Below are 21,393 nucleotides of genomic sequence, written 5' to 3'. Positions count from 1 at the left end.
TTCTGATATGTTTTCTTGCAAATGTGTTCCCTTTTGGAGTGCTTTTGTCTCCGTTCTGCTGCAACATGTCCTGAACATGAGAACTAGGGAGTATCCATCACTGCTGGGAGCCCTGCATTCGATGCTTTCACAAGAGGACAATAGGCATGCTAAAGACAACATTTGTGGAGCCGTTGCAAGGCTCATCCTGGTCGGTGCTAACTCTATACCCATGGGCATGGTGAGTTGTGGTGACACTATTCCTTGTACCAGAAAATTACTCTTAGGACAACAGTATTTCACGAGGGCGAAGCTGAGGTGATAGGCCCCTTCACACTCTTTGCACAAATTATTTGCAAGACCAGTTTGTTGGAAGGTCTCTGTGATCTATGAAAATGCAAGAATTAAGTTTTTGTGGTGTTTAAAAGGTACACAACCAAAGTGTGCACAGACTTTAACTGTTACCTTTGATGTCTGCTCATGATTTACAGGTGTTTCCAGTGCTACTTCAGCAGCTTCCCCTGGAAGAAGATTTTGAAGAGAATGTGAGCGTTTTTCAGTGCATCTGCTACCTGTATGGATGCAAGCGTCAAGAGGTGAAGAAGATATTTTTTATGTTAAAAACAATCTGGTAGTGTGTCTAAAGTGCTGCACACCTCAGTTATCTTGCATCAGATGAGCTAGAAACATCTTGTCGTATCATCAGTCCCTGATTTGTGTAAAATAGGGTTTGGATTTTTAGTTACAACAGAAAAACAACTGGTAAAGTATACCAGATTCGTTCCTTGGAAATTGGTTTTAAATGGAAAACTTCAGCATTTCTGGCACGTGGCACTGCTAACTGGCTGGCTTTTCAGTTCCAGTGACAGTATGCAAAAGATAAAGTTAAGAATGCAGTGAGACAGTGTCTTAAGGTTAATATCTTCATTCTGAGTTGTTACGAGACGTGGAATCTGTGACCTCAGACACACTATTGCACTATGGAAGGCTCCACATGTTAACTATGCTGTGTTGGATAGCATGGTGCACTCTGCTCATTCTTCCCATTGGCCTTGAGCCGTCACTGGTTTAGCTAAGGTTTCCAGTGCACGTACTGAAAATTTTTGGAATCGTAACCATGCATGAGTGGCGCAACACTGCCGATATTCTGGCTCTCACAATCACTGCCTTAGCATATGAATCATATGATGCACGTTTTTTTTTTTTTTTTTTTTTTTCGTTTTGCACAGATTGCAACCAGAACATGACAACAAAGTTTTTATAACTGAACTTACTCATGTTTGTTTTCCTACGCATTTCCCTTTGACATTTTTACTTTTGTTTTACCTGTGTGACTTCCTTCTGTAAGGATCTCTTTGTGAACTGCTCGTTATTTGCTGTTGTTGTTAAGAACTTTATTTTCCCACCGATTTAGGAGGTCCCGTACTCCCCGCCCCCGGCACGCAGGCCTATGGGATGGAGGCCGGGGCCTCCGCAACTAAAGACAGGCGAAGTGACAGTGTTTCTTCGCGGCTTCAGCCGCGAGGTGGATAGCTTGCTGCTGATTGGCGGGGGACTCACTCCGCTGTAGCAGTTCCCAGGCTTCTCTACTATTTATGCTTTCCTTGGCGCCAGGGGAATCAAGGCATTGTCAGATTATATAATCCAGAGTACCCCTTTCTCTGCAGTTTTCACATTTGTCTTCCGCCTTTTCCTCCACTTGCGTGTGGAAAAGCCAAACGAGACTTGGAAAATTCCCAGCTCGCAGGCGCCGCCAAGTTACAGCCTCCTTGTTATTTAGTGTTCGGTCCGGTGGTGGCAGGGACCCTCTGCTCAGTCTGTAGTGTTCTAAGATTTCCTTATACGTTTGCAGCCTCTCATCCATCACATCGCAATCAGGCGGCTCGTGATTCGAATCCTTCTTTCAACTTTTTCTTTCTCTATAATTTTGGCTGCCTCCTTCGAGACCCTCCCTTTTCCAATGTTCCAGACAGCTGTTTTACTGTCACTAATAACTATGCTTGCTTCCGTTCCAACGCAAGCGAGTGCTATTGCAACTTCTTCAGCCATGTCTACATTTCGGCTTCTAATGGACGCGGCGGCGGCGGGTACGCCGTGGCCGTTGACGACCGCAGCCACCGCCGCCCCCGACTTCCCGCTAGCCGCGTCCACGTAGGCGACCTCCCCCGGCTTCATTTTCCCCACTTTCTTTGCGAGCGTCTCGGTCCTGTTTTGTCTCCTCTCCTTGTTGTATGTAGGGTGCATGATATATTCCCGACACTTTCATGGAATGTCCACTTTTTCACTTGTTCCTCTATCTGACTGCAGTCCCACCCAGCCGGGGATGGCTCTGCCCATGGTGGTTCTGCTCAATCTTTCTAGTTGCACCATGCACACAGCCTCCGCTAGTTCCGTCCAATTGTTGTTCACCCCCATTTCGAGGAGGCATTCAGTCGGTTATTTTAAGGGATCGTAAAACGATTTCACAGATTAGCATGTTGTAATGCAAAGAAATTACAGCACTAAAAAAAAAGGAGTAGTGTAAAGATGCAAAATTATTTATCGTCGCATATTACATGATCAATTTCTACCCTCATATTGCAGGAGAAAAGTTCGCACCGTTCAACAGTATCCTTGTGGGCACATCTTTTGTAGCCGCGATGCGAAACTATAACCGATGGAACAGTTTCCTGATACTGAACATCTTTCCAGTATATTTGCATAGCTACCTGCATTGACTATTGCAATATGTCAGCAGCATCACTGCTCATGAACGAGGTTTGCGCAAAACTTAACCAGCTTAAGGCAACTCAGTTTGCGCATCAGCAGATTTCATTTCTTGGTATACATCGATGACTGTGTATCAAATGGCACGTGAATGTGTAACCGCACTGTAAAGTATTAGGACACGCAACTGATGTTTGCACAAACAAATCTCGCCCACAGATAAAACATATCGAGGGCTGTCTCTAGAGAGAGTCTTCGCATCCCGTCTGATGAGTGCGTCTATACTCTGGTTTTCGTTTGATCTGATGTTTAGGAATGGTGTGGCTTAACATACAGTCGACGACCGATTTTTCGGACTCTCAACGGACCACTAAAATGTCCGAAAAAACAAATGTGCACCAAAAAAGCTCAATTTATTGCCTATTATTTACTTTGAGGCCGGAAACAGTCATGCTTTTCTGCGCCACGCTTCGCTTCCGTGCTAACAGGTCCGCCTGAATTTCGCTTGCATCAGATCAGCTTGCGTCGGCTGCTCTGCTGCAGGTGAGTCATCGTCGTCGTCGCTCTTAGACTCCACAAGCACTTGGCGAATAATTTCTACATCTGTGAGCACAGCGCACAGTTCCAACTCGTGGTCCACGTCTGTGAACTCTGAAAACAAGACGGCCGATGGAATTTCGACACCAGCAGTGCTAAAGTTGTGAATGAGCTGCTCACTGCCTGACAGCTGCTCGACGACGCTCTCCTTGTCCAAGGCAGCCGACTCGTCATTCAGCACAAATCCCGCGTGGCGGAAGCAATTGCGTAGCGCTATAGGTACTACAGACTTCCACGCATCGGCGAGCGTACTAAGTGCTCCAAGCAAAGCGACAGAGCACGTTTTCCCACTGTCGAGGCACACCACACACTACATTTACTCACTATGCTCGGCAATGCACGTGAAACGCACGGCAAACACACAGAGGAACAGGCAGTCGAAGCGATCACGCTTCGACGGCAGCGACTTTGTCCCGGAAACAGAAGCTGCTAGGCAAATAATATAGCCTCGGTTCAGCATCGGTTTAGCTGCTGAGGAGCGGCACGCAAGGCAGGCACCGGTTTCGAGGCTATCGAAGGAAAAAGTAAACAAACAAGATGGCGGCGACACCGCTCAAAATGTGTGGCAGTTCGTCTGGCTGACACTTGGAATGTCCGAAAAATCGAATAGCCCTCCTTTGAGTGTCCGAAATTTTGAGCAGCGTAATACATTGACTTTATAAGGTATGTCCTGGGGCCGGGAAAAAGTCCGAATAATCAAGCATGTTCGAAAAATTGGGTGTCTGAAAAATCGGTCATCGACTGTATGCGGCTAGTGATGTAAGCCTGCATTAGTTTCGGGAGGCTTTGTTCCTTAAGGCTCCGACCCTTGAGTGCGATTCTCCTGAACATACCCGTGGCTTGCGTGGCGTACATGTTCAGTTTCTTTACCGTTGTATCGTTGTACCCATCTGCTTGTAGAAACAGCCCCAGAATCCTAATTTGTTCGACTTTCGGCACTCTTTGGCCGTCTACTGTTATTTTGATGTTTGTCTGGCTTTTGCACCCGAGCGCCTTTGGGTTGTAGATAAACAGTTTCAATTTTTGCGGAGAGCACGAGAGGCCCCTTTCGGCCGCATAGGACACCACGATGTCCGCCGCTGCTTGCAAGCACTCCTCGATGCTCGCGTCATTCCCCTGGGTGGCCCACAGGTTGACATCATCCGCGTATATGCTGAATCTCAAGTTTTTCACCTTCCTCAGTTCTGCCGGGAGGTTTCATATGGCCACATTAACCCTTTCGCTGTCGGGCATTTCTGGCCATGACGCACCCCCAGTGTCGGCTTGGTCTCAGGGAACGAGCATAGCTATTTATTTTTGATTATGATTGTTATACAAATAACATAGTCAACGGAATGTGCACATTTCAGTGTTCTGCAGGTGTTGTTAACATCATCATCATCATCAGCCTGATTATAAACTAGATAAATGAGGATAATATAAGAAAAATCTGCTCGATACTTCTTGAGAGACCGAATCCAAGCTCGACTCGTATTTATAATCAAAAGAGCCATCGCTCCAGTCCACAGTCGAAGGTCCTGCACGGTCAGCCATCCAAAAGTAACCGCGTGCACAGAGGGCGCACTTTCGGTGGCCCGCACAATGGAGATAAATGGCACGTTGTGAAATTAAAATGAAAGAGGGAGATGGAAAGAGGCTAAAACAACCTTGTTTGCTGCTGCTAGCTGCAAGCAAGGGCACGGCAAGAGCGAGCGAAAGCAGCGATGGAGTCATGTGTCGACCTATTGGAGAGGCAACGGCACGAGCCCCTGAATGTGACACGTCATAGCAAACACACCAACCGAATAAAAATAAAAACCTGCAAACCTGCGGCAGATGGCAGAACAACCCTTGAACTCGTAACCGCATGCGTGCGCCGCGAAACGCGCGCGCCGCATTATCGCTTAGCGCGATTGCGCCCCCCAGCAAAGAAGGAGGCGGGGGTGGGCACGGTCGCTCCATACTCTAGTATATACGTACTAACACAACGTGGGGCGAAAATACGAACTTGTAGAAAGATTTGACAGATGGCACAGCCTGTCCAAGTGCGCCAGCTTCGCGCTCAGGCGCGAAGTTTTGAATGCATGATAGAGAACATACCGGTACGTCGGTGACATGGGTGGGAGCGCGAAAACGTACCGGTACGTTCGTGACAGTGAAAGGGTTAAAGAGGAACGAAGACAGCACCAAACCTTGCGGTGTACCCCTGCTTCCTAATTTGACAGTAAAGGATTGAATGTCCTGAAACTTTATCTTTATCGTTCTACCCGACAGGAAGTCTTTTACGTAGTCGTATGTCTTCTTTGCGACCCCCAATTTTTGGAGACCAGAGAGAATCGCCGTGTTTTTTACGTTATCGAAGTTCTTTGTCAGGTCTAGACCTAGTAGTACTCTCGCGTCCCTGGTTTCGCTTTCTATGATGTCGTGTCTTAAGCGGAGCATTATGTCCTGTGTGAACAGTCCGGGCCGGAACCCAACCATTTCGTGCGGCCACAGGTCATTAAGCTCCATGAAATGCGTTATTTGCGTTTGGACTACACGCTCCATCAATTTCCCTATATGTGATGTTAGAGAGATTGGTCGTAAGTTCTCTAGTTTCGAAGGTTTGCCTGGCTTTGATATCAAAATTACGTTTGCAGTCTTCCACTGTTGTGGGAGGCGGCCTCTGTCCCATACGACGCGCATGTATTTCATGAGCGTGCGGATGGAGTTATTGTCCAAATTTCGGAGAACCTTGTTTGTGATTCTGTCGGGGCCGGGAGCCGATTTTGTTCTTAAGCCTAATTTTCGGCGTGAACTTCCGCCTTTGTGATCGGCGCATCTAGGACCTCATTTGAGAGCCCTTCATAATCCTGCAGGGGGAAGGTTTGCGTGTCGCCTACGTACGTGTTAATTAGTTTCACCATGAGTTCCTCGTCCGTGCCCTCGAACGCGTGTCTGGCTTTCGTCAGTCTTACGCCCGATTAGGGTTTCCGAATTGTCAAGATCAAGTAAGTGTCTGAGTAGGCTCCACGTATTGGCAAGGCTCATGTTCCCGTCCATCTCATCGCACCTACTACACCAATTTTGTTCCCAAAGTTTTACTGCGTAATCTTCAATCTCTTTGTTATATCTTGCTATCCTTCGCCTAAGGTTCCTGTTCCATCTTTGCGACCGGAGACACCTCTCCATGCCACATTTCGCTTTCCACATATGAAGGAGTTTGCTGTCAAGCATCACCGGCGCATCGTCCTCTTGTAGGGTAGTGGTTGCCTTCTCGACTTGTTCCTTAAGTGTCTCCGCCCATTTGTCTATGTTTTGGATTTGGTCTCCCGATTCGCTGTTTTCCCTGATTTGCCTAAACCTGCCCAATCGGTGATTTTAGGCTTTTTGAAGCAACGCGTTTTGACGCCCTTGCTTAGGGTGAGAGCCAGAACAAAGTGGTCGCTGCTTAAATTTTGAGCTGTGTTTTTCCAGATGTTAGGTTTGGGTCGCGAGTGCCGGGGTAGCGTACCGCTGCGGCGCGCGGCCTCTCGGTAGCGTTGGCCTGGCGGCTCCGTGGACGGCGGACGGCATCAAAGGTTCCAGCAAAGACGAGGCGTCTTTTAACTAAACAACCTTTACTGCAACATCATGAAGAAACGGGCAGTGAAGCTGACCCGGAGAGATTACAGACACTCTCACACAGCTGGTGTCTAGCGTCGTGCCAACGGCGCGTCAAAGTAGTCTCTGTCCCAGCGGAGTCGGCCGCTGCTTTTTATAGGTTTTCCCGTTCACAGGGAAAGGGTAAACCCTCACAGGAAAGGGAGAGCCAAACATGTTGGTTCACGACGAATGACTCAATCGCAGGTGTTCCGACCTCATCTCCTCCACCTCCTGCAGACAGGAGAGGGCGACGCACTTTCCCTCGAGCTCCAGGCTTGGCCAGCTTTTGCACACACACGCACGCACACACATTTGGCGCGTGGCAGGAACACGCTGAGACTTGTCGGCGGGAGGAAGCGTTGCGCGGCCGATGAACGGCGTCGAAATGGCCGATCCGCTCGCGGTTCTGCCTGTTGCTATGCGGTGGCCGCGTCAGCTGTCCCACTTCTCGGGGGAGAAACGTAACAGACTGCCCCGCCGGGGGAGGGAGATCCCGAAGGGCAGGGGACTGCATCCGCTGTCCGGAGGGATCGGGATGTTGCTGCTAACCAGGGTCGTCCGACTCTGTTTCTCTTGAGCCAGTCAGCCTGAAGAAGTCCTTGGCAAGTCCGGGTTTCCAAGGCACTCTGCAACTTGTCTTCAGGAGAGATTTCTGACAACCTACAGCATCACAACCACGCTAAAAACTCAACCGGTCAGCCAGCAAGCACGGCACAATCTTCACAAAGTTTTGCCAGACTATTTCCCTCTTATGCCCCCATCAATATTAAAGGGCAGCTCAGCAGCACTTGGAACGCGTCCACAAATTTGAAAATCGCGCTTTCAAAAACGTCATTCTCAAACAAAAATAATACAATGCAATATGTTCAAAATCCTATATCAGGAAGAAAAACACCAAGTGAAAATTGAGGCTTCTCATGTTAGGGGCTCGGACTTAAGCCATCGGCGTTACCGTTGAGATCACCTTTTTCACTAAAGCTTCGGCTGTCCGTTTCACGGAACAACCGTACCTTCCTGTTTCTGTGCAAAGAAACGCATGAGCATAAGTCGCTCACTTTTCTGAACAATCTATCCCTCTCCTTACGAGTTGCGCACCAGTCACGCGATTTCTCGGCACGGGCGCATGTGTGCCTTCGGGATAGTCGCTTTCGCGATAGCTTCAACTTGTTCCATTCTTTCTCGCGCCTGCCTTTCCGTTTTTTTCTACGGCAGCACTGAAACACAGGCTTTCTGCTTTCGTTTTGCAATCTTTGGAGTTTGCTCCCCTTACGATGGCAGCATTTTTTCTCGCGCCTGCCCTTTCGCGTTTTTCGTCGGCAGCGCTGGAATACTAGCCTTCGGCTTTCTTTTTGCAACCGTTCGAGCTTGCTCTCCTTACGACGGCAGCAATCTTTCTCGTGCCTGCCCTTCCGCGTTTTTCGGTGGCAGCGCTTGAATACTCTAGTCCTACTTTCTTTCGGCTCGAGCTCTGGCAAGCTAGCGGTAACCGGAGCTAGTAGGACACCGGTGTCGTCAAAGTAGTCAAAGTGCGGCGCCGCGTCTGATTCGCGGCCAGCAGTGCATGACTCACTTTCTGTCAAGTTCGAACAACAACCGCTAATGCCAGCCTCCAAGCTAGGCATTTCCTCTGGCTTGCCACTCACGTTACACGGGTCCTCCGATGAGCCGCATCGCTCAGCGTTAACCGGCGCACGATCAAGCTCCTTCGACAGCTGGGGCGCTTCGGATTGCGTGAGGGTCATGTATGCCACGTCCGCGTTCGCACTGGGGTTGCTTTCGCGAATACAACCTAGCGTGGTATTGGGGCTCGAACGATTCTGACTCTGCTCTGGTCGCTCGCTGTCGCCTTCGCATGTCTTGCTCTCTACAGCGTACGCGCACTCCTCGTCGGTCAGCCCTGGCTGATCACAACTCGCGGGCTGCGCAGTTTCCCTGATCGGCACTTCGTTTTCTTGCGTGCCCTGCTCTACGACGAAGTTGATTTCGGAAACCGAAATTCTGTCATTTCCTAGCTGGTTTCCTTCTCCGCCACGCTCTACACAAGCTTCTGCATTGAGAGGCGGTTCAGTTATTACCAGTTCCCCACTCTCATTTGATGGAACTGTATCTCCTACAGCTACTTGGGTCGGCGTGCAGTTCACCTCGCTTAACGGCGTCACTTCGGACTTCTCACCGATTAAGCCTGCGCTAACCGTCTCAGCTAGTGTCTCGACCAAGGTAACACGATGCTCTTCTGTTCGAGAATCGGTCGGCTTACTACTGCGGTCACATTGCTCGGCCGCTTCCCCAAGCTGTTTCTCACACTCCGGTGCAAGTTCCATTTGCTCCGAAACTCCCGCACTGTCTAGCCATTCGCTTACAGCGGCTTTCAACTGATAGGCCAAATCAAAGTATGCCTCGTTACAATGTTTCTCGCTCTCATATCTCTTCCGAAGATCCTGAGGCGTTATCTGATATCGTATCAGCAATGACTCTTTTAGTTCATCGTAATTTTTCAAGCGGTCGCCAACCAATCGCTTGGTTTCTTCCGACGCTTCAGCGGAGAGAAGAGCTACCAGCATCTGCGCCCAACTATCTCGCTCGAAACGTTTACTTCTGCAGGCATTCTCGAAGTCTGCCAAATACTCGGCCACATCCTCGGCAATGAGGAACGGTGGCGGACCATCTCGCGGTATTTAACCGTTACACTGAATGACATTGCAAGCTTTAATCCTTTCCACGCTCATTCTATGTGCTGATATCTCCAGCTGCATCAGTTTCCTTACGCGGGCGTCCTCTTTCTCGAAACGTTCCCTACGTTCACGCATCTCTTTCTCGTGACGTTCTCTACGTTCACGTTCCTCTTTCTCGTGACGTTCACGTTCATCTTTCTCGTGACGTTTTCTACGTACACGTTCCTCTTGACGTTCGTCAATGATCTCAAGGCATTCCAAAAGCTCGTCATCTTCAGCTTCCAACTCAAGAATAGCCTTTAACACTTCTAGTTTTCTGAGTTTGTCTGACAAATTCAGACCCAACTCCTCCGCAAGCTCCAGCAATTTCGGTTTGCGCAACGACTTCAAATCCAAACCCATGGCTGTTCCGAGCGCTGCCTTCTCTACTGCCCACTATTGCCTTGCTGCACTTAACCCAGCAACAACGACAACACAATTACCAGCTCTGTTCTCTACTTAACAAAAGCCTGGCAAAACTCAGTAGAAGAAAGTCCCGCACTCACCAACCTCGCAGCCAAGAATCCAACGCAGTCGTTCCGCTGCAGGCAACCAGTCATCACACAGGGCTCGTTGCACTGCTCCCGCTTTTCCGCTGAGCTGCTTTGATTCACGGGTCACGCCTGTGACATCTCCGCTCTTCCCACCAGATGTTGCACCTCGGTCAGGCCTGGCTCGTTTCACCGACCACGGTCACCGCTTGTCGTCCTCGTCTCTCCGCTGTTCACCAGTTGTTGGACGACGGTATCGCCTGGCTCGTCCCTCCAACCACGGTTACGGCTTGGTCGTCCCACCGATGCCTACCAGTTGTTACGTTTGAGGGTCGCGCGCCCCTCGGTGGCGTTGGCCTTGCGGCTCCGTGGACGGCGGACGGCATCAAAGGTTCCAGCAAAGACGAGGCGTCTTTTAACTAAACAACCTTTACTGCAACATCATGAAGAAACGGGCAGTGAAGCTGACCCGGAGAGATTACAGACACTCTCACACAGCTGGTGTCTAGCGTCGTGCCAACGGCGCGTCAAAGTAGTCTCTGTCCCAGCGGAGTCGGCCGCTGCTTTTTATAGGTTTTCCCGTTCACAGGGAAAGGGTAAACCCTCACAGGAAAGGGAGAGCCAAACATGTTGGTTCACGACGAATGACTCAATCGCAGGTGTTCCGACCTCATCTCCTCCACCTCCTGCAGACAGGAGAGGGCGACGCACTTTCCCTCGAGCTCCAGGCTTGGCCAGCTTTTGCACACACACGCACGCACACACATTTGGCGCGTGGCAGGAACACGCTGAGACTTGTCGGCGGGAGGAAGCGTTGCGCGGCCGATGAACGGCGTCGAAATGGCCGATCCGCTCGCGGTTCTGCCTGTTGCTATGCGGTGGCCGCGTCAGCTGTCCCACTTCTCGGGGGAGAAACGTAACACAGACCATGTCTCCCGTGTTTTTCCCAAGGGTAAGGTCTGGGGTGGTGTCTGCACAGATGCTGTTTCCCATCCTGGACGGACAGCTAGGGTCCGTCAGAAGGGTGAGACCGAGCTCATGTATGTCCTCCCATAGTTGCCTAATCTTGGGGTTGTGTCTATTGTAGTCCCATTCTTGGTGGGCAGCATTGAAGTCTCCTACTATTATAAGAGGATTGTTTCCTGCCGTTTTGATCACTTTGCGGAAGAGGGCGCGGAAACGTACCTTTCTCTGCTGGGGGGTGCTGTACACGTTTAAGATGAAGAGACTAGACTCTTCCTTGCGACCAGTGATAATGTCATGCGAGTTGACCTCATGCTCTACTGCCGCTATGTTCCTTTTAACTAGCGTGGAGACGCGGGTTTTTCTCCCCGGTCACTGTGGAACGCCTGACATCCCGATAATTTGGGTAGACCTTTTCCTGTTTCCTGAAGGGCTATAGCTAAAGGTTTTTCTTTGCTCTGCTCTAAGTGCTGTTGCAAGAGCGCTCACTTTCTTTGGAAGCCGCGGCAGTTCCACTGCCACACCAGAGAGTCTTCCTTTTTACGGTGCCTGTCCATTTTGTTGCATTTGGGTCACCGTCTTTTCTAATGTACAGTAGTTTAGCCTCTCGGCGAAGGCGTTCTGCATCGCGGTGAATTGCGTCTGCATTTGATTTACCTTACCGATTAATTGGGTGAGGAGGGTCTCGAATCTTTAAAATCTCGCTTCGTATTTAGCGTCCAGTCTCCTTTCTAATGCCACCTGTGAGTCCGTCTCGTCCCCTTTACATTTTTGCGGGGGTGGCCTGATTGTTTCAGTAATCATTTTCGCCTCATTATCCCTCGGCTCAGGACACGCGACTACGACCTTTGTAGGTGGGGGAGGGGGTGTCTGTTTCTGTACGTGTTTTGGGGGGTACCAGTTGGTTCCTCGGTGGACGAGAAAGGGTATTCTTTTCCTGAATCCCTGTGGTGAGCACGCTGACCATGCTCTTGAGCTCTCTTTTTCTATTTTTATTACTCTCTCGTCTGCCTTCCTATTTCCCTGGGAACTGCTAACGGTGAAGCTTACCGTTTTTCGATCTCCGCTCGGACTGTGTGTTCAAGTGGGCCCCACGTTGTCCTGGGGTCCCATGTAAAGTACCCGGAGCTGTTGGCCGTGGAGGAGTCGCCCCTCCATCCCCCCCCCCCCCCCCTACCAGAATTAGCAGGTCACATTACAGCTCGTTTTGATCTGTAATGTGACCTGCTAATTCTTGAGGGAAGGGGGGGGTGGGGGGGCAGTAAATTCAACATCTCTTTAGACTTCACAAGGACCTAATATTCCCCCCCAAAGAAAAAATGAAAATTTGTACATAGAAAATATTATTTACCGAAAAACAAAAGTTGCATTCTGACATAAATTTCGATAAAGTCTGCAAAGTTTTCAAAAATAAAAATTGATAAGTCTAACACCTTTGTATAAATTACTGATAGCTTAAAATGGTCTCACCTGCTGTTGTACTGAAATTCAGGTATTCAGGTAATGTTTATTACTGCTGTACCTTTCACAGTAGTGGTAGAATCTAACTACCATATACTGCCCCATATAAGTCAACACTGATTATAAGTTGACTTCCCTAAAAATCATCTACTGCAAAAGTTGCAAATGCTTGTCCAGATGAGCAATGCCAATGCAAGCAAGCCACTTAAATAGCACACAGAGATTTCTCTTGCAGGACAAGTTTGCTTACAAATTGTTTTTTTTTTTTTTTTTTACACAGCGGTTTTTGCATCTTAGCAGGAATGGGCACTGGCAACAGGGTTGCATACTACCTCAAGCTTAGCCGAGCTTAGCTTAGACTCTGCAAATAAGTCGGCTACATGCATGAGTTGACTCCCTACCCCCCTTTTTTTTCCCCATTTTGATTTGTCATTTTTATTAAAAACAAGAGCACCTTACGCGCCACAGTATAGTTTTGAAACCTGTATATATCTTTATAGTTGCCATTAAAAGAAGTATTCACAAATCATGCCACAGAAACAAAACAGTGGTACTTGTATCAGTGGTTGCTAAAAATTTACGCTGAAACTTATTTTCTTGTTCTATTTGTTGCAGCTCATTCAAAACCTACCTTCCATTCTAAGGCTAATCCTGCGGGTCATTGGCACCGACCAAGTCAATGCAGGTTTGTTCATGTTCAATGTTTACCTCAAGCTCACATCAAGAATATTATAAGTATTTTATAATCTGCCACAATACTTGCCAGGAGTTTTGATTAATGTGTGGCAAAGGGACTAATGACTAGTCAGAACAGTTTGAGATTATAATGGGAATGAAAAGATTGTATCTAACACTGTAAGAATTTAGCACTGTAATATTGAAAAAATGAGAATTTATCCTCTTAGTTTGGCATTGAACAAAGTGATGCAACGTTGTGATAAAACCTTGCCATTATTGGTGCATCCCACCACGTGACGGAATCGCAGGGAATTATTACATACAATTTATGAAGCACATTGTGTGTGTGTGTGTGTGTGTGTGTGTGTGTGTGTGTGTGTGTGTGTGTGTGTGTGTGTGTGTGTGTGTGTGTGTGTGTGTGTGTGTGTGTGTGTGTGTGTGTGTGTGTGTGTGTGTGTGTGTGTGTGTGTGTGTGTGTGTGTGTGTGTGTTTTCGTTCTTATGTGTTGTCATATTTTATAGTTTATATTGTCTTGAACGTGCCCGTCAGCAAAAAAGCAATGCTCCCTTCATATTACTGATAAAGTACTTTCAGCTTTCGTCACTAAATGGTGCCACTGGGTTATGAATTTCTTCATTAAAACAGTCCACAAAAAAAATTAGTTATGGTTTAGGTCTTGTTAACCCTAGTTGAATTGCGAAAGCAACGGTGGAAGCTTCTTTTGCCTGTTACATTATTCCCCTATCACGCCCTATCATTGCAAGGTGCTACATTATTGGGGACACTTAAGCTCATCTTTTAAGGGTATGACGCGAGAGTGTAAGCTACCAGCCCACATATAAAGTCGCCCCCGCTGGGGCACTTTGTGTAAACTGGGTTTTGGTGCTTGGCGCCACCACGGACCCTGAGCCCCCATACTGAAGCTGTCATCCGTACCATAGCGAAAGGTTGAGAAGTGGAGGGAAGCATGAACGATGGTGGTCGAAGCCGTGGTCAAGTCTCGGCCAATGGGCTCTGGGACCTTCCTCTGCGTATAAGGATGAACCAGAGGCGACATGTATTTAGGACCCCTTAGACTATCCATACTGCATGGAAAAACTATCTTCAAAAAAATCCTGATCGACCTCCTAAAAGGAGTTGCACCGAAGTGACACTACAAATCATGGCACCAACTGAGAACTTCCCAAATTTTCTTGTCCTGCGCTCTATAACAGAGTCAAAACCTGTAAACGAACTGTCAGTTTTTCTGATTGCCAACTCGCTGAAGGCCATCATTGGGGCAAACTATAAAGCCAAAAAACTAAGATCTGGTGACCTACTATTAAAGGTATCAGACAAAAGCCAGTCAGACAAGCTCCTCATAACAAAGATATTTGCTCACAAGCTCCTCATAACAAAGACATTTGCTCACCTTGACGTTCAGGTATCGCATCACCGCAGCTGCCAGAGAGTGATTTCTGAGCAAGACCTAAATGAAACAGAATTAGACCTCCTTGAAGGCCTCCAGAGCCAAGTGTAACTGCGGTTCAAAGAATAACAATCAGGCAAAAGAATGAAGAAACAAGAACGAAACATATTGTTCTCGCTTTCAACCAGAGCACACTTCCTGAGTTCATCAATGTGGAATTCATCCGATGCAAAGTAAGCCGCTACTTACCAAACCCCCGCAGGTGCTTCAAGTGTCAGCGGTATGGGCATGGTAGCCAGGCATGTCGAGGACACCTTACCTGTGCAAAGTGCAGCACACACGACCATGCAACCGATAACTGCAGTGCAAATGACTTCAAATGTGTGAACTGTGAGGGCACACACCCTGCATACTCACGGTCCTGTGGGGCCTTTCAGGCAGAAAAGGAAATGATAAATTTGAAGGTAGCTGAGAATATATCATACGAACAGGCGTGGAAGAAACATAGGATGCTTTCTTCCGCTCCCTATGCTGACGCAGCCTGCAGAGGGGCCAGGCCGCGTCTAGTAATGGTGGGCACGCAGTGCAATGCTGCTGACGTACTCCCACCATGCCTCCTCACTAAGTAGCCACCGGCTGCACCGATCTTTGCAATCCCGGAGGTCACTTTCTCCCAGATGTCCGGGACACCAAAGACATCTGAGAGGGACTTCCTCTTGAAAAATCTCCTGCCTCCATGCCTTCACCAGGGGTGATGGAGGTGAGCGTGGACTCCGTAGCGTCAGTGGTGCCTAGGGAGTTTGCCAATGAGAGGCGGGGCCTGCTGGACCGCTTCAAATCAAAAAACCATACGTCAGTTAAGCCACCTGATAAAGACGGCGAGTCTTAAACCTACCTACTCTTCCGCATTCCACACTTACAAAAATGGCTACTGAGAGCATCATTTAGTGGAACTGTCTGGGACCAACCAAACATACTTTGTCTGCAAGAAATCTACTTAAAACCAGCACACAAGTTTTCTCAAGCAGTATCTTGTATTAAGGAAAGATAGGCAAGGCAGCACTCGCTCCTCTGGCAGCGTTGCCATTGTAACTCAAAAATCAATCCCATGTCGAAACATCTCGCTTAATACAGACTTGGAGGCAGTGGCAATACGAACCTTATTTTCGGTAAAATAACAACAGTGTGTTCTCTGTATATTCCTCCAGATTATAGGCTATCTAGCGAAAGTTTTGAAAAGCTGATTGATCAATTTCCAGAACCATGGCTGCTGGTCGGAGACTATAATGCTTACCACCCACTATGGGGATGTACAAGAACGGACTCCCAAGGTGTGCTAATTGAAAAATTCTTTTTGTCCCCTGGATCATGCTTACTTCACACAAAAGAGCCAACATACTACAACATAGTACATAACACATACACAACCATAGATTTAGCTATTGGCTCCCCAATGCTCTTGGCAGCTACAGAGTGTGTTGTTATTAACAATCTATATGGAAGGGACTATTTTCCGATCTCTAAAGTATGCAGGCAATAAAAATGAAAATGTATCTAATCCTAGAAAGTTTAAAGAATATGCAGCCAACTGGGAGATGTTCAGGGAACACTCATCATTGCCTTGTTCATCAGTTACTGACTCAGGCGTTGATGAAATTCAGCAGTTGATCACGCTGCACATTAGAGGCAGCAGAAAAATACATTCCACAAACATCAGGTAAGCCACAAAATAAACGAAGACCCTGGTGGAACGCAGAATGTAAGACTGCTCGTGAAACTCGAAACAGGGCTTGGTTGAAGCTACGCTGATACCCCACAGCCGAAAACCTAATAGCCTTTAAGCGTGCAAAGGCAAATGGCAGGCGTATTTGACGCATCTCTAAGCGAGAAAGCTGGGCATCGTTCCTTTCCTCTGTGAACTCTTATTCTGACGCATACAAAGTTTACAACACAATAAGAGCACTCAAAGGATATAGCACTCTCCCAACACCCTTTGTCAGCACCAATGGTGACTCCCTTGAACATCAAGCAGACACTCTAGGGAAACACTTTGAATACATATTCAGCTCGGCACACTATACAGATTCCTTTTTGCAGCACAAGGTAACTGGAGAGAGGAAGCCTATACACAATAAAAGACCATGCACAGGAGGGTACAATAGCCCATTCACCTTGCAGGGGGGGTGAAGATTGCCCTAGGCACATGTAAGCACTCAGCAGCAGGCCCTGACAGAATCTCATGCGAAATGTCTGATGCATTTCGCATGTGGTGTGAGTGTCAGGCATGTGGACACTCTTCAAACCTTACTCTGCCTGTATAATAAAATACGGGCCACCGGACGCTTTCCTAAAGCATGGAAGAAAGCAATTATTGTTCCAATATTAAAATCCGAAAAAGAGCCCACACTTGCTGCTAGTTATTGGCCTATTGCTCTAACCAGCTGCCTATGCAAGCTTTTTGAAAAAATTGTTAATCGTCGCCTTCTTTATTTCCTTGAATACAACAATCTTCTTGACGAAAACTAAGCTGGTTTTAGGGCTGGGAGCTCATCAGTGGATCAGCTCATATCATTTGAATCTTATGCAAGGGATACTTTTGTATACAAGCAACATTGTTTATCTGTCTTTCGATCTTGAAAAAGCGCTATGGTATCATCCGTGACCTCTTCCTTCTCAGCATCACAAGGAACATGTTGAATACAATACGAAGTTACTTGTCTGAACAGATCTTCAAAGTTTGTGTTGGCAATACATACTCAAAGCTGTACATACAGGAAAATGGTGTCCCTCAAGGTGGTGTCCTCAGCTACACACTTTTTGTAGTCAAAATGAACTCTCTAAAAAGCAGCTGCCAAGAACTATTTCTTGCTCTGTATATGTTGATGACGTCCAGATAAACTTCAAATCTTGCAACTTGGCCATCTGTGAACATCAGATTCAGCTAAGTGTTAACAAACTGTCTAAATGGGCTGATGGCAATGGGTTTAAGTTTAACACTGGAAAGAGTGTTTGCATACTTTTCTCCAAGCAGCATGGCATCAGTCCTGACCCCAACATAACACTGAATGGTCAGAGCCTTGTTGTTTAAAAAGAAGATAAATTTCTTGTCGTAGTTGTCGACAAAAAGCATTCCTTCATTGCACACATAAAACAGTTGCGACTGAAAGTCTCAAGGCAATGGATCTACTAAAAATTTTGTTTCATCAATCATGGGGCACAGACTGTGACTGCCTCCTGAGCCTTCTGAATAACGTAGTTCTATCGCGCATTGACTATGGCTCAGTAGTCTATGGGTCAACATCATCCTCTGCTTTAAAATTTTTCGACCCGTTGCACTACCTTGGCCTTCGCCTCGCCACAGGTGCTTTTCGAACTAGCCCAGTTGCTAGCCTCTATGTCGAGGCGAACTGGTGGTCACTGCAAAGGAGAAGACAATTTACTGGTGTAACTTATGGTACAAAGGTACTATGCCAAGTGGATCATCCATGTCGACTGCTCCTGCTTGACACAACTAGTACAGAACTTTTTTCATGAAAACCATTACTAACACCACCCTACCCAATCAGACTAGCCACTGATATTGAACATCTGGACATTACGGTCGCCAGTCTTCATATAACTTCCATAAAAGACCTAATTGCTCCTTGGGAAATGCACGCTGTTAATTGTGACCTGTCGTTCCTTAAAGTGGGGAAACATCCATCCCCTATTGCCATATTGCAAATGTACTGCGGCGCCATCTGGCGGAGCTCGGCTAATCGGTTGTTAGGCGCGGCTGTTCAAGGTCATTTGTGACTGCGGCCTTGGCATACGCGATAAGCTGAAACCTAGCGTAATGTTGCTTTCGCAACAAAATTCTCATTGATGAGGATTACGTCTCTGCATCGTAACAGCATTTGTGGTGGATGCTCAGGTCGACACTTTGCTGTACTGTGTCTGATTACTGTGTAGCGGCAGTGGCTGTGTCATTTTTTAATTTACCACATTTGCCAGCATGCAATCACTGTTGCACTTGCTGATAACGGTTTCCTGTATCATGATATATAAAAAACAGTGCACCCAGTTAAACATTCTCGATAAGAACGTTCTGTGCCATTTATAACAAAATTGTAGCTAAATCAGGCACCGTGGACACTGAGCTTTTTGTTGTTTCAAAAAACATTTACTAAGTTGTTGGTCCTTTAAATGCCTTCCAAACATTTTCAGACCTTGGCAATTTGTTAATCAAATTGTGATGTAGCGTGCTCTTTTTAAACATTCACTCATGCAAACATTTCATTAAAGGGCAACTCTGGGGATTTGAATTTCAGACATTTTGAGTTACATCATATTCCTTATGCTTCCTCTCTGTGTCACCACAAACCATTTTTCAGTATACGTAAGGCAGTGAAGACAGCAACCGTAACTGAAACATTTAGCAGCTATAGACCATTTTACGACCCTTGAAGAAACCGGTTTGACTGGGCTGTTAAGGTGGGGAGTCGTCAACACTTTCCTGTGCTACGAGAGCAGCCCAGCGCCCCAATATGACAGCACCCTTCACCCCTTTGTAAAATTGTGAACCAGCTATAAACAAAGCTTCATGTAACACAGCGCTGACATCAAAAACATTACTAGAAAAATACTCATAGAAGTATGAATGGCTGAAATATACTTGCTGAAAACTGTGAGCCCATTCATCAAATGTTTGAGCTGACTTAGCACGGTCCTCAGAGTGTCATTAGTGACGTGTGGAGTGGGACTAACATGTGGGAAATGTTCGTGACATTGAATATTTTGTGTCCATAAATATCATCTAAACTTAAACCGCGAAAAGGGCAAGCTTTAAAAGAGTTATACACCAGAATGAAATGTCACATCCTGCCAAACTTAGTGAAGGTACTCAGGAGTAAGGGAAAAATCTATAGTAAAAGTTTCTTTAATATCATCAGCAGCAGCAGCCAGATAATACCCCTTGCAGGGCTAAGGCCTCTCCCATATTCCTTCAATAACCCCCGGTCCTGTGCTAGCTGCATTCACTTGACCCCTGCGAACTTCTTAAACTCATCTGCCCACCTAACTTTCTGTCGCCCCCTGCTACGCTTTCCTTCCCTTGGAATCCAGTTTGTTACCCTAAGCGACCATCGGTTATCCTCTCTTCGCACTACATGTCCTGCCCATGCCCATTTCTTCTTCTTAATTTCCACTAGAATGTTGGTAACTTGAGTTATTTCTCTGACCCACTCTGCACGCTTCCTATCTCTTAATGTTACCCCTACCATTTTTTGGTCCATAGCCCTCTGCGTTGTCCTCAACTTAAGTAGAACCCTTTTCGTTAGCCTCCACGTTTCAGCCCCAGTGGTGAGTATGTAAAATGCAACTGTTACGTATATTCTTTCCTACCGGTAAGCTGCTAGTCATAATATGCAAGTACTTGCCAAATGGGCTCCGTCCCAATCTTGTTCTCTTGGTTATTGCCCTATGAATACTCCAACCTCATTAGATATAGTAGCCTCAAAAAATTAAACCCTTAATTTTCTTTTAAGGCCAACTGAAGTTTATCAAAGTGGTATTCCACTGCATTTAAGACACATTTTCACGCTCTGCAGCCAGTATTCATACCTGTTTGTTGTGTTACTATGCCTCACAAATGCAGTGAATTCTCATTAATTCAAACTTCCAATTTATTTGAATTGACATTCCAGTCCCATCATTATTGTATACTAGGGCCTAATCAGATGCCCCTGATTCAAACGATGCAGAGTTTGAATAGACTTTTCAAACTTTTCTGTAATACATTAGTGATGTAAATCAGGAGTTCAAATCAGTGCCCAAGAGCATTTAATGTAATTGTAGTTCTTCTGACTGCATTGAATAGAGGCATAAAAGGTAAATTTACTTCTTTTAATGTGATTATAATGAATATATGCCATAAAATCTAACTGTGGAAAATTAACTACATTTTTCCTTCTAGCAAACAGTGCTTTGGATCTAAAATTGATTTCATTTGTTCTCATGGCAGACACAAGACTAAGCCTGGTTCATCTTCTCAAGTCAATGAGTTCAGACTTTCCAAATGAAGTACAGCAGATCCTGCAAGCATGCACGCCCCAGGAGAGGGAAACATTTAATGCTGTGTTAACAAGTTCTTAATTTAAAGTGTGTGATGTCATAGGTGAAGAGAAAATAAATTTATTTGTAATCTTCTAGAATTTTTTGTATGTACCTTTTTCTTTGTGTGGCACATTGCTACTAGTGCGTATAAGGCACTCTAGAAGCAGAATAAAAATTACCACAAGGCTGTGCCGGGTTTTGCTGGCACTGTCTTTATTAGAATTACTTGCCTGATATGTGACTGTCTGGTGCTAGATGTCAAGCAGTAAAGTGCAATTTAAAGTTTGCATTGAAGTTCTACAAGACATTCAGTCTGGATTTGGTGATATGGCATTGTTTAGCATACCATATACTGCCATGTGAGGGTTTCCTATACACCTTAATTATGACAAGGTGCAGCCCCTTCACAAAAGCAGTATTTTTGCAGCCTGTTTTTCCAACTGCACTGGGACACAAGCTTTGTGTAACTCATTTGTTAGATGATACCTAATTCAAGAACATTTAGCATGAGCCAAAGGCCTATTTAGGGTGACGATGAATTTTGGATGTTACAAACCAGCAGGGACCACTATACTTCATCTCACAAGATGTTGCAGCACTGCGAGAGGCAGAGGCACCCCGGTCCAATCAAATTACGCGCACTACAATAGGCAATTGTGGTCCACGCACCTCTCACCCCCCCAAATTGGTAAGGGTGACAGTA

At 46.6% G+C, this 21,393-nt stretch overlaps 1 protein-coding gene across 1 annotated transcript in view; it reads left to right on the top strand.

The window, feature by feature from the left end:
- Positions 1-20,788, top strand: part of LOC146201826 (importin-4-like) — a 106,762-nt gene extending 85,974 nt beyond the window's left edge. The window contains exons 25-28 of the mRNA XM_084587788.1: positions 88-220; positions 471-575; positions 13,127-13,196; positions 20,599-20,788. Of these exons, the coding sequence (XP_084443914.1) occupies positions 88-220; positions 471-575; positions 13,127-13,196; positions 20,599-20,729 (439 nt within the window). The 3' untranslated portion in view covers positions 20,730-20,788. The remainder of the gene's footprint in view (positions 1-87; positions 221-470; positions 576-13,126; positions 13,197-20,598) is intronic.
- The last annotated feature ends 605 nt before the right edge of the window (positions 20,789-21,393 follow it).

The sequence above is a fragment of the Amblyomma maculatum genome, chromosome 1, assembly GCF_055883805.1.
Source record: "Amblyomma maculatum isolate TAMU_Amacu chromosome 1, ASM5588380v1, whole genome shotgun sequence".
Taxonomy (NCBI): Eukaryota; Metazoa; Arthropoda; class Arachnida; order Ixodida; family Ixodidae; genus Amblyomma; species Amblyomma maculatum.
This window is presented reverse-complemented; position numbering and strand designations above follow the sequence as displayed.